General features: G+C 39.9%; 1 protein-coding gene across 12 annotated transcripts in view; it reads right to left on the reverse strand.

Moving 5' to 3' along the window:
- LOC105479927 (coiled-coil domain containing 7) overlaps nt 1-12,317 on the reverse strand; it is a 436,030-nt gene that overhangs the window by 40,550 nt on the left and 383,163 nt on the right. For all 12 annotated transcript variants that reach the window (XM_071070238.1, XM_071070242.1, XM_071070239.1 and 9 more), the window contains 2 exons: nt 11,054-11,137; nt 7,026-7,112 (listed from right to left, as the gene is read on the reverse strand). In XM_071070238.1, coding sequence (XP_070926339.1) covers nt 7,026-7,112; nt 11,054-11,137 — 171 coding nt within the window. The remainder of the gene's footprint in view (nt 1-7,025; nt 7,113-11,053; nt 11,138-12,317) is intronic.

Here is a 12,317-nt window from a genome sequence, read left to right on the forward strand (position 1 = left end):
ACATGGGATACAAATATCTTCAGTTTTTGACCATTCAGAGAGGTCCATTCACATACCTCTTCCCCACATTTCTTTGTCACCAATTTTTCAATCATGCTTCTTTCAAGACCCCGACCATGCAGACAAACCATTGGCTACAACCCATGAATCAATATATAACCACACATCTGGCCATTTCTCCTTCCATGAAAAGTGCACAACCAGGTGCACTGCTCAAAGTTCTGTCCACTGAGAAGATTTCCCTTCACAGCTGTGTTTCAGGGATGTCCTAGAAATGGGCTGTAGTGCTATAGTTTTCCACTTTCTAGTGGTGCCTGCATAACATGTTTCACTCGCGTCAGTGTGAAGAGACCATCAAACAGGCTTTGTGTGAGCAACAAGGCTGTTTATTTCACCCGGGTGTAGGCGGGCTGAGTCCGAAAAGAGAGTCAGTGAAGGGGAGATAGGGGTGGGGCCGTTTTATAAGATTTGGGTAGGTAAAGGAAAATTACAGTCAAAGGAGGGTTGTTCTCTGGCGGGTAGGAGTGAGGGTCACAGGGTGCTCTGTGAGGGAGCTTTTTGAGCCAAGATGAGCCAGGAGAAGGCATTTCACAAGGTAATGTCATCAGTTAAGGCAGGAACAGGCCATCTGGATGTATACGTGCATGTCACAGGGGATACAATGGCTTAGCTTGGGCTCAGAGGCCTGATATTCCTGTCTTCTTATATTAATAAGAAAAATAAAATGAAGTAGTGGTAAAGTGTTGGGGTGGCAAAAGTTTTTGGGGGTGGTATGGAGAGATAATGGGCGATGTTTCTCAGGGCTGCTTTGAGCGGGATTGGGGCGGTGTGGGAACCTAGAGTGGGAGAGATTAAGCTGAAGGAAGACTTTGTGGTAAGGGGTGATATTGTGGGGTTGTTAGAAGGAGCATTTGTCATACAGAATTATTGGTGATGTCCTGGATGCGGTTTTGTATGAATTGAAAAACTAAATGGAAGAGAAGGAGAAAAACAGGTATTAAAGGACTAAGAATTGGGAGGACCCAGGACATCCAATCAGAGAGTGCCTAAGGAGGTTCAGCATAATTACTCGCTTGGTTGGTGAGTTTTTAGGCTCTATCCAAGTTTTTGGGGTGCAGTTCAAGTTGGGCTGGTGTCTGGAAAGAGACTGGGGCCTAATAAAAGGAAGCATCCATACAGGAGCTCAAATGGGCTATACCCTGTAGCATTCTGAGGACAGGCCTGAATTCTGAGAAGGGCAAGTGGTAAAAGTATTGTCTAGTCCTTTTTAAGTTAGTGGCTAAGCTTGGTGAGGTGTGTTTTTAAAAGACTATTAGTCCGTTCTACCTTTCCTGAAGAATAAGGATGGGTAAGGGATATAAAGGTTTCACTGAATACCAAGAGCCTGAAAAACTGCTTGGGTGATTTGACTAATAAAGGCTAGTCTGTTATCGGACTGTATAGAGCTGGGAAGGCCAAACTGAGGAATTGTGTGTGACAAAGGGGAAGAAATGACCACAGTGGCCTTCTCAGACCCTGTGGGAAAGGTCTTTAAAAGTGTTAAAGCAGCAGCAGCCACTGCATGCAGACATAAAGGTTAGGCTAAAACAGTAAGGTCAAGTTGTTTGGACAGAAAGGCTACAGGGCGCGGTCCTGGCTCTTGTGTAAGAATTCTGACCGCACTAACCGTGCCTAGGAAGGAAAGGAGTTGTTGTTTTGTAGAAGGGATTGGGGTTTAGGAGATTAGCCAGACACGAGCCGCAGGGAGAGCATGTGTGTTTTCATGAGAATTATGCTGAGATAGGTGACAGATGAGGAAGAAATATGGGCTTGACTGAAGTAATGGGGGCTGTCTGTGAAGCCTTGTGGCAGTACAGCCTAGGTAATTTGCTGAGCCTGATGGGTGTCAGGGTCAGTCCAAGTGAAAGCAAAGAGAGGCTGGGATGAAGGGTGCAAAGGAATAGTAAAGAAAGCATGTTTGAGATCCAGAACAGAATACTGGGTTGTGGAGGGAGGTATTGAGGATAGGAAAGTATATGGGTTTGGCACCACGGGGTGGATAGGCCAGACAATTTGGTTGATAAGGCACAGATCCTGAACTAACCTGTAAGCCTTGTCTGGTTTTAGGACAGGTAAAATGGGGGAATTGTAAGGGAAGTTTATAGGTTTTAAAAGGCCACGCTGTGATAACAGGCTTTAATCCTTTTAAAGCATGCTGTGGGATGGGATATTGGCATTGAGCAGGGTAAGAGTGATTAGGTTTTAATAGGATAGTAAGGGATGCATGATCAGTCGCTAAGGAGGGAGTAGAGGTGTCCTATACTTGTGCTTTAAGGTGGGGAGATACGAGGGGAGGATGTGAAGGAGGCTTTGAACTGGGGGAAAAGGTGGCAATGAGGTATAGCTGTAGCCCAGGAATAGTCAGGGAAGCAGATAATTAAAATGTCTCAACCTAATAAGGGAGCTGGGCAGGTCGGGATAACTAAAAAGGAGTGCATAAAAGAATGTTGTCCAAGCCGGCACCAGAGTTGGGGAGTTTCAACAGGTTTAGAAGCCTGGCCGTCAATACCCACAACAGTTATGGAGGCAAAGAAAATAGGCCCTTGAAAAGAATGTAATGTGGAGTGAGTAGCCTCTGTATTGATTAAGAAGGGGATGGACTTACCCTCCACTGTGAGAGTTACTAAAGTGTCTGTGATGGTCCTGTAGGCTTCCGAGGCAATCAGGCAGCGTCAGTCTTTAGCCACTAAGCCAAGAAGATCTGGGAAGGAGTCAGTCAGAGAGCCTTGGACCAGAGTTCCAGGGGCTCTGGGAGTGGCTGCCAGGCGAGGTGGACAGTCCGATTTCCAGTGGGGTCCCATACAGATGGGACACAACTTAGGAGGAATCCCAGGCTGCAGGCATTCCTTGGTCCAGTGGCCAGATTTCCGGCACTTGAAGAAAGTTCCTTGGGGAAGCGGTCCTGGAGGAACGCCTGGTCACTGTGGTTTAGGCATTTGGAAGTTCTTGTGTGCTGGAGATGTGGCTGGGATTTTGTCTCACAGTGGAGGCACGTAATTGTAACTTTTCTTTATTATTGTACACCTTGAAGGCAAGGCTAATTAAGTCCTGTTGTGGGGTTTGAGGGCCGGAATTTAATTTTTGGAGCTTTATTTAACAATAATTATTACATTGCCCTTAATATTTACAGGTATAATATGTATAACAATAGCACAAATACTGGGGAAAGAAAATAAAGCTATATATATATTATTTAATGTCGGGAGCGGATTGGGTAACAAAATAAAATGCATATTGAGAATAAGATGGCCTTCTGACCTTCCAGGGTCTAGGGCTATAAAACGTCTAGGGTTGCTGCCAAATGAGCCATGAACTGGGCTGGGTTTTTATATTTGATGAAAAAGAGCCTAAATGCTAACTGATTTGGGAGAGGTCGGATAAAGAAAAAGGAGCATTAATCTTGACTATGCCTTTAGCTTCAGCCACCTTTTTAAGAGGAAATTGCTGGGCAGGTCGGGGAGGGCTAGTGGTAGAATGAAACTGTAAGCTGGACCGGGTGTGAGGAGGGGAGGTGATAAAAGAATTATAGGATGGGGGAGTGGAGGCTGAGGAAGAACTGGGACCTGGTGAGGAGCAGCCTGGGGAGGAGGGGAGAGGTCAGATGGGTCTGTAGAAAAGGAAGATTCAAAAGACTCAGCGACGCTTGGGGCTGGGACTGAGGGGACAGGTGGGAGGGGAAGAAGGAAGATTTGGGATAAGTCTCATTGGGAGCAGAGACTAGGGAGGGACCAATGTGTAAAAGAATGCCTGAACATCAGGCACCTCAGACCGTTTGCCCATTTTACAACAAGAATTATTTAGGTCTTGTAGGATGGAGAAATTGAAAGTGCCATTTTCTGGCTATTTGGAACCATTGTCAAGTTTGTATTGGGGTCAAGCAGTATTGCAGAAGAAAATTTAGATTTTAGGTCAGGTGAGGGTTGAAGAGCTTTTAAGTTCTTGAGAACACAGGCCAAGGGAGGAGGAGGAGGAATGGAGGGTGGAAGGCTGCCCATAGTGAAGGAGGCAGGTTTAAAGAGAAGGGGTAGAGACACGAAGAGAAGGGGTGGGGGGTGCTTGCCCCCTAGGAAAGTGGTGCTTGCTGCTAAGGGTGAAGGACCAAGGCAGGCGTCCCCGCGTGGTCAGACACCTCTGAAACGTGGGTGAATAATCAGGCAGGCGTCCCCGTGTGATTAAACACCAAGGGAAGACTGTCTTCCCGAGTCTGTGACCGGCGCCGGAGTTTTGGGTCCACCGATAAAACGCATCTCCTTTGTCTCTACCGGGAAAGGAAAGGAACTGAAATGAAGAGAAGGGAGAGATTGAAGTGTGGCGCCAAGATTGAAAGGAGAAAAGAGGTTGAGAGATAGTGAGAGAGGTTGGAGAAGAGACTAAAGAGAGGCCGCTTACCCGATTTAAAATTGGTGAGATGTTCCTGGCGCTGGTTAGTCTGAGGACCAGAGGCCATAGGTGGATCTTTCACAGAACAAAGAGCAGGAGGACAGGGGATTGATCTCCCAAGGGAGGTCCCCCAATCCAAGTCACGGCACCAAAATTTCACTCGCGTCCCGTGTGAAGAGACAACCAAACAGGCTTTGTGTGGGCAACAAGGCTGTTTGTTTCACCTGGGTGCAAGCAGGCCGAGTTCGAAAAGAGAGTCAGCGAAGGGAGATAGGGGTGGGGCCGTTTTATAGGATTTGGGTAGGTAAAAGAAAATTACAGTCAAAGGGGGGTTGTTCTCTGGTGGGCAGGAGTGAGGGTCACAAGGTGCTCGGTGGGGGAGCTTTTTGAGCCAAGATGAGCCAGGAGAAGGAATTTCACAAGGTAATGTCATCAGTTAAGGCAGGAACAGGCCATCTGGATGTATACATGCAGGTCACAGGGGATATGATGGCTTAGCTTAGGCTCAGAGGCCTGACAACATGCAGAACCATCTGTGAACCAGGCCTTAGTCTTTTCTTCCTCTGTCCACTGATCATAAGGAACTCCCCATAAGGCCACTGGTGCAGGCTAGGGGAGAGCAGGCAGGGTGGCAGGAGTGGGGACCATGGGCATTTGAGCCACTTCTCATGTAACTCACTTGTGCCTTCAGGACCTGCTCAAGCCCGATCATGTACATACCACTTCCATTTGATAATGGAATGCTGCTGTGCATGCCCCACTCTATGGCTAGACAGGTCAGCAAGCACCCAGTTCATGATAGGTAGTTCAGGTCACATGGTGACTAGATGACCCATAGTCAAGTGTTCAGTTTCTACCAAAACCCAGTAACAGGACAAGAGCTATCTCTCAAAAGGAGGGCATCTTTTTCCTGTGCTGGCTGCTTCCTGCCCTCGCACACTGGACTCCAAGTTCTTCAGATTTCTGCTCATATAAATTAGAAAACTCAAGCAGTTCTTTTGGAGTGTAGTGCACTTCCATGGGGTTACACTTTGAACTGCTGGGACTTTAGTCTAGTTATAGGTCTAGAAGCAAACAGGGATGTTGGGGGTGGTTCCTGAGGAGAATAAACATTATCTTGCCTGGCAACTGCCTCAGGGGAGGCCATCACTGTTGCCTCAGGCAGCACAGAGTTTATCTTCTCAGACAAAGATGCAAAGGCTTGTGGCAGCATGGGTTGGGGAGGGGATGTTGCCACTACTGGGGATGGGGAAGCTGCTTCTTCTGGTAAAAAAGATTCATCAGAGTTTACAAACTCAGTGTCTCCAGCTTCATTTGGTCCTTCCACACATCCCCATTCCAAGGTTCAGGATCTCATTCTTTTTCAATCAATGCCCTCACTTTAAGAGTAGACACCTGGCAAGGCTGTGCATGCACCTTTCATTGCAGGTCAGCCACTTGCATGATAAGAGCTTGTGTATGTTTTTCTACAATTTCAGCTCTTTATCAGTGTTCTCCACACTATTATAAGTAGAGTCCTTAACATTTTTGTGTTTAATCATATTAAGCAGCCAACTCCAGAAACCCCAAAACCAACAAAAGAAACTCCATCCTTAATATTCTGTTCCTCTAGAACCACTCCTGGTACCAAAATCTGTATTAGTTAGGATTCTCTAGAGGGAAAGAAGTAATAGAAGATAGATATAGATATAGATAGATGGGAGTTTATTAAGTATTAACTCACATGAGGGCAGGAAGCATCTGCACAGGAGAAAGATATAGGCTGGGAGGCTAGGCCAGTCTAGTCTTTTCACATTTTCACCTGCTTTATATTCTAGCCATGCTGGCAGCTGATTAGATGGTGCCCACCCAGATTAAGGATGTGTCCACCTTTCCCAGCCCACTGACTCAAATGTTAATCTCCTTTGGCAACACCCTCACAGACACACCAGGATCAGTACTTTGAATCCTTCAATCCAATCAAATTGACAGTATTAACCATCATAGCACACAATCACTTTTGGATGAGAGTTGTTTTAACAGGGCTCTCTTCATCTGTCTCTTTCCCTTATGTCTCTGTTAAGCTCTCTGCCTCTTTGGGTACAACACCAAAAATTAAGGAGAAGTGTGTCACTGTTTCACCACTAAAAATGCAGTAGTATAGTTTTTGAACTATATAACAAAACTAAAGCAGTTGAAACATTGTCAATTTGCCTGATAACATAATGATATAAGAGGGAATGGGTAACCAATGAAATAATTATCAGTTATATTCATCTTGTTATCATGTTCATAAGCTAGCAATTCTGCTTTTGCAAATACAAAGCAACTTTCCTAATTAGCCATAAATAGAAAGTAAATTGAAGAGCATTTGAAATGTTTCTGCAAGCATTTTCTAAGGTCATTATAGCATTAGACTTTTATGGATAACTTTTTAAATAAATGAGCCCTAAAGTTAATTTTCTATTGAGAATAAATACTAGAGTTCAACTAATTATAGGAGGAAATTCACGAAGACTTTTTCTCATGTAATAATTACATATAGGTACTGTTGTCATTAGAGATACATACTTAAACTCCAGAGAAGATAGTAAACCATAAGTAGATTTAAAAATTCTTATTCTTACCAGGGTGACTCTTTCTCTTTAACTGTGTCTTCATTGCATTATTTATTGTACCTCTCTCAGTTGCACGACGCAATCGTTCATCAGTCTCTATAAAAGCAAACAGATTTCAAAACACTTTTCTAACATAAATATTAACGTGTGTGTGCATGTGTCTAATACTATCCTAATTAATATTCTTCATTAGAGTAGAAGAATTATAATAAAATGTCCAGATTGTAGCAACATAGGAACTTAAATTGAAAGGACAATTAACAATCATATAAACCTCATTATATGTATACCATATAGCAAGTAATAACAAAATTGAGGCACAGACTTATGCTACCCTATTTCTTAACTATTTTTTTCCATATAATGCAATCTCATATGCAAATTTAAATCACACTAGTTTGTGGTAATAACATAACTTTCAAGGATATATTAAGAACATATGCATGTTGTAGGGGTATATCTGGTGAGGTGGAACATAAATTTTTTTTTCATAATTGACCTATCTGTACACAACGGTCATCACAACTCACAAAATGTGATAAAACAGAAGTTCCTTGACTCATCCAGAAATATTTTAATAGTTTATTTTAGGTGGTGTAACTATAATTCAATTAGGCATCAGTGATAAAAAAAGAATAAGAAATAACGCATGTAATGAGAAAAAGTCTCTTCTCTCTGGTTCTCTTAGCAGGTAGACTTTGTAGCTGGAAAGAAGAAAACAGGAATATTTGCAGTAGTACCAGCATTAGGATTGTATTCCTTTTCATTTGAGTTTTATGTGATTTATACACTTTGCTGGATTTAGAAACTAGTATTTAGGTATAATGATGGAAAAACTAAAAAATCTACTTAAAAGAATTTCATATTGAAAAAGGGATAATTAGAATTGGTAAACCTGGTTTATTAAACCTAAAGTTTTTTTGTGTCAAAGTTGGTTCTAGCAGAGCATGTAATGGTAGTTGGACACCTGTAATGATCCTGAACAACAGAGTAGAAGTCTTGCTTTGGAATATTGGCCGAGCCCATGATTAATGTTAAAATTTGCACTATTATCATGTCAGCCCAAATAAACCACCAATATAATTCAAATAGAGGCAGAAACCAGATTACGCATCATTGTAAAAATGCATCATATTGGCCAGGTCAGTGGCTCATGCCTGTAATCCCAGCACTTTGGGAGGCTGAGGTGGGCGGATCTCGAGGTCACGAGTTCGAGACCAGCCTGGCCAACATAGTGAAACTTTGTCTCTACTAAAAATACAAAAATTAGCAGGGCGTGGTGGCAGGCACCTGTAGTCCTAGCTACTCAGGAGGCTGAGGCAGGAGAATCACTTGAACCCAGGAGGCGGAGGTTGTGGTAAGCTGATATCGTATCACTGTACTCCAGCCTGGGCAACAGAATGAGACACTGTCTCAAAAAAAAAAAACAAAAACAAAAACAAAAAAAACAAAAAAACCATCATATTGGACAAAATGAGTTTTCAATAATTCAGTAACAACATTTTGTAAAAGTAAAGCTATATGCAACAGAAAACTGAGGAACATTAACAGGTGCATTTCAGCTCTTTTGTCTTTCTCCTACAGATACAAGTAAGAAAGGCTGATTCATTTGAATTAAGAAATCAGAGGATTTTTAGATAAGCAAGGAGTCAATGAGGAGAGCATTTTAGAGTTAAACACTAGGAATACAAAGTTATGTGCTGGAGAAATTTATCAACTAGTAAAAGTCACAATTTTCCTCCCTTACATTATTATCTTGTTGCTTTAAATTTTACAAAATCTTATCCTGCTTAGAGTTCCTGAGCTTTTAAAAATGTGTATATTTTTAAATTTGTAAATTTAAACCAAAATAAAACCATACTATTTTTCCATTTAAAGTGTCCAATTCAATGCTTATTACAGAAATGTGTAATTATTGCCTCAGTCAACTTTATAATCTTTTTCACATTTACACAAATTGCATTCTACTGAGATACAGAAACACTACTCCTTTATATATAGCTTTATTCTCTTTCCCCAGTATTTGTGCTATTGTTATACATATTATACCTATAAATATTAAGGACAATGTACTAATTATTGTTATAATTATTTCTTTGTATAACTTTATACCTTTTAAATAAACTGAGAAAAGAAACAAGACCAAGTACATGTTTATAGTATTTGTTATATGAACACACTTATTTAAAGTTCTTTTTATTGTTGCTCTGTATTTATCATCCAGTGTTATTTTCTTACAGTGCTACATCACTTCTCTCTCCTATCACCTTTGTGCTGCTATTGTGAATATATTACAAGTTGATATGTTATATGCCCAATGATACAATTATATAAATATTTTTATACAGTTGTCTTTTAGATAAATTAAGAAAAGAAAGGAGGTGGAATATATATTTATACATACTGTCTTTTGCAATTATAACATTTAACTCATACCTTTTTTAGGGGGATTCAAATTACTGTCAAGAGGTCAATTCCTTTTAGCCTAAACAAATTTCTTGGAAAACAGTTCTCCTAGAAATGAAATCTCTCAATTTTTATTTATTTAGCAATTTCATTTTTCACCTTTTCTGAAAAATAGTTTTGCTAGCAATAAAATTATTGCTTGGTAGATTTTTTTTTCTTTCAGCACTTTTAATATACAACACCATGGCCTTCTGGACTTCATAAGTTTCTAACGCTAAGACAGATGTTAATCTTACTGGGGTTACCTTCTGTGGGATGAATTGTTTTTCTCTTGATGCATTTTACATTTTCTCTTTGTCTTTCAACATTTTTACAATGATTACTTTGGTCATGGATTGATTTGTGTTTGTTCTACTTAGATTTAATAGAACTTGGATGTATAGATTAATATGACCCAGTAAATATTTTTCAAAGTATTCAGCCATTTTTCTTCAAATATTTTTTCTTATTCTCTCTCTGCTTGGAATACTCTCATTCTGGTATTCCCATTGTATTAAGTTTGCTTACTCCTTCTGACAGTTCAAATCTTTCCTTGACCCTCTAATGAATTTTCCCTTGCAGTTATTTTACCTTTCAATTCCAAATATTAATTTGGTTCTTTAAAAAGTTTAATTTGTATCACAATGTTGACATCTATTTGATAAAAGAATGTCATTATACCTTCTTTTTCTTCTTTCAGAAGAGTTTTAATTATTTGATGATATTATTATTATTATTTGACTACTTTGTAGTCATTGTCTGCTAAATCTAACATGTAGGACTCTCACAGGCAGTTTTCCTTGCCTTTTTCCTGGTATTTGTGTTACAGAGTACTGTTTCTGTGCATGTCTTAATTTTTTTGCTAAAATCTGGACATTTTAGATAACGTATTATAGCAAATCTGTATGTTGGTTGACTCTTCCTTTTTGGGGGGCTTGTTGTTCTTGTTTTCTTGTTTCTTGTTGTTGGTGGTGGTGGTGGGGTGTGTGTGTGTGTTTGTGTATGTGTGTGATTTGACAGAAGTATTTTCCTAAAGTCTCTATCCTCTACAGTGTAAAGTCTCTTATGTTGCTCTTTAAGGGCATCTCCTTGGGCATCAAACAGTCTCCCTTGGATGACAGTGGTTTTAGCAGGGCACTCTTTGAATGTCTCTTTCCATTATTTATTTGCTAAAGTGTCTTCTTTTGGTATCACACCAACGGTCACAGAGAAGTGTGTCTAACCCTGTAACCCCGGGACTAAATTCAGTTGTGTAATCTCTGAAAAATATAACTAAATAACTTTATTGCAGCTGAGATGTCACAAACTTGACTGATATTTTTACGATATAGAGTGAACTGGTAACCAATAAAATTATTATCTGTTATATTCATCTTCTTATCACATCTATCATCTGGCCTTTCTGCTTTTGAAAAGCTAATTTTACATTGCTAGTTGAAACTAGGGTTGAAATATTATAGAGGGGAATTCACAAAGACTTTTGCCTATGTAATAATGTATAGGCACTGTTCTCCTTGAAGATGCACACTTAGTTACACTCCAGAGAACAAAACTAACCAGAAATACTAAATATGTAAAGTTTTTGTTCCTACCAGGGAGACTCTTTGATCGTGTCTTGAATTCATCCTTTAGTATATCTCTTCCAAATGCATCTGTCAATTGTTCTATTTCAGACCCTATAGAAATAAACAGATATCAAAACACTGTAAGGTAATCATTTATATACAAATGTGACCATGTGTGCATGTGCATATACGTGTGTGTGTTACTAACTTAAAATATTTGTGGCTGGGCGCAGTGGCTCATGCCTGTAATCCCAGCACTTTGGGAGGCCAAAGTGCAGGTGGATCATGAGATCAAGAGATTGAGACCATCCTGGCCAACACAGTGAAACCCCATCTGTACTAAAAATACAAAAATTAGCTGGGTGTAGTGGCACATGCCTGTAGTTCCAGCTACTTGGGAGGCTGAGGCAGAAGAATTGCTTGAACCTGGGAGTCGGAGGTTGCAGTGAGCTGAGATTGTGTCACTGCACTCCAGCCTGGTGACACAGCAAGACTCTCACCAAAAAAAAAAAAATACATATATATATATATACACTCACACACACACACGTATATATATAAAATAAAAATAAAAATTGTATTTATAGAATAATTAAAATGAAATGTCTTCATTGGAAAATAACAAAAACCTTAAAAAGGAATGGATGTTAACAATTATATAAGCCAGACTATATTCAGGCTTAGATATGTTTAATGAATTGAAATATCATATAGCCAGGGAAAGGCACCACTCATGCACAACCCGATGCTGTATACTTTCTTAACCAGTAATTGTTCTATACAATTCTATCTCTTATGCAAATTGAAATTATCCTAGGGACATTATGATGATAATGTATCTTTCCAGTTTACACTAAAAGCATACTCAACCTGTAGGTATGTACTATGTGAGGGGGAACATTTTTTTCCATAGGTCAAGCTGCAAACCATGGCCTCATTAGTCACAGAAACTTATCATGAGGCAGAAATTATTTGACTCATTGAGGAATATTTCTTTCCCCTTTTTACATTATGGAATTGTAAATTCTTTAGATATTAGTTATGAAAAAATTACAAGATATTTGTCAAACTGAGAAAACCTGCCCTCTGAGGTCCCTTAAACGAGAATCAAGGAGGTAATGGTCAGATTTGCAGCACTACCAGAATTGTTATTGGATCCATTTCCATTTATGTTTTTATGTGGTTTTATATTTTCCAGGAATTAGAAACTACTAAGTTCAATGAGATAAAAATGTATAAAAATTATTAAAAAGAAATTCATATTGAAAAGGGGATAATGAGGATTGGTGAC

This window comes from Macaca nemestrina, chromosome 9, assembly GCF_043159975.1.
Source record: "Macaca nemestrina isolate mMacNem1 chromosome 9, mMacNem.hap1, whole genome shotgun sequence".
Taxonomy (NCBI): domain Eukaryota; kingdom Metazoa; phylum Chordata; class Mammalia; order Primates; family Cercopithecidae; genus Macaca; species Macaca nemestrina.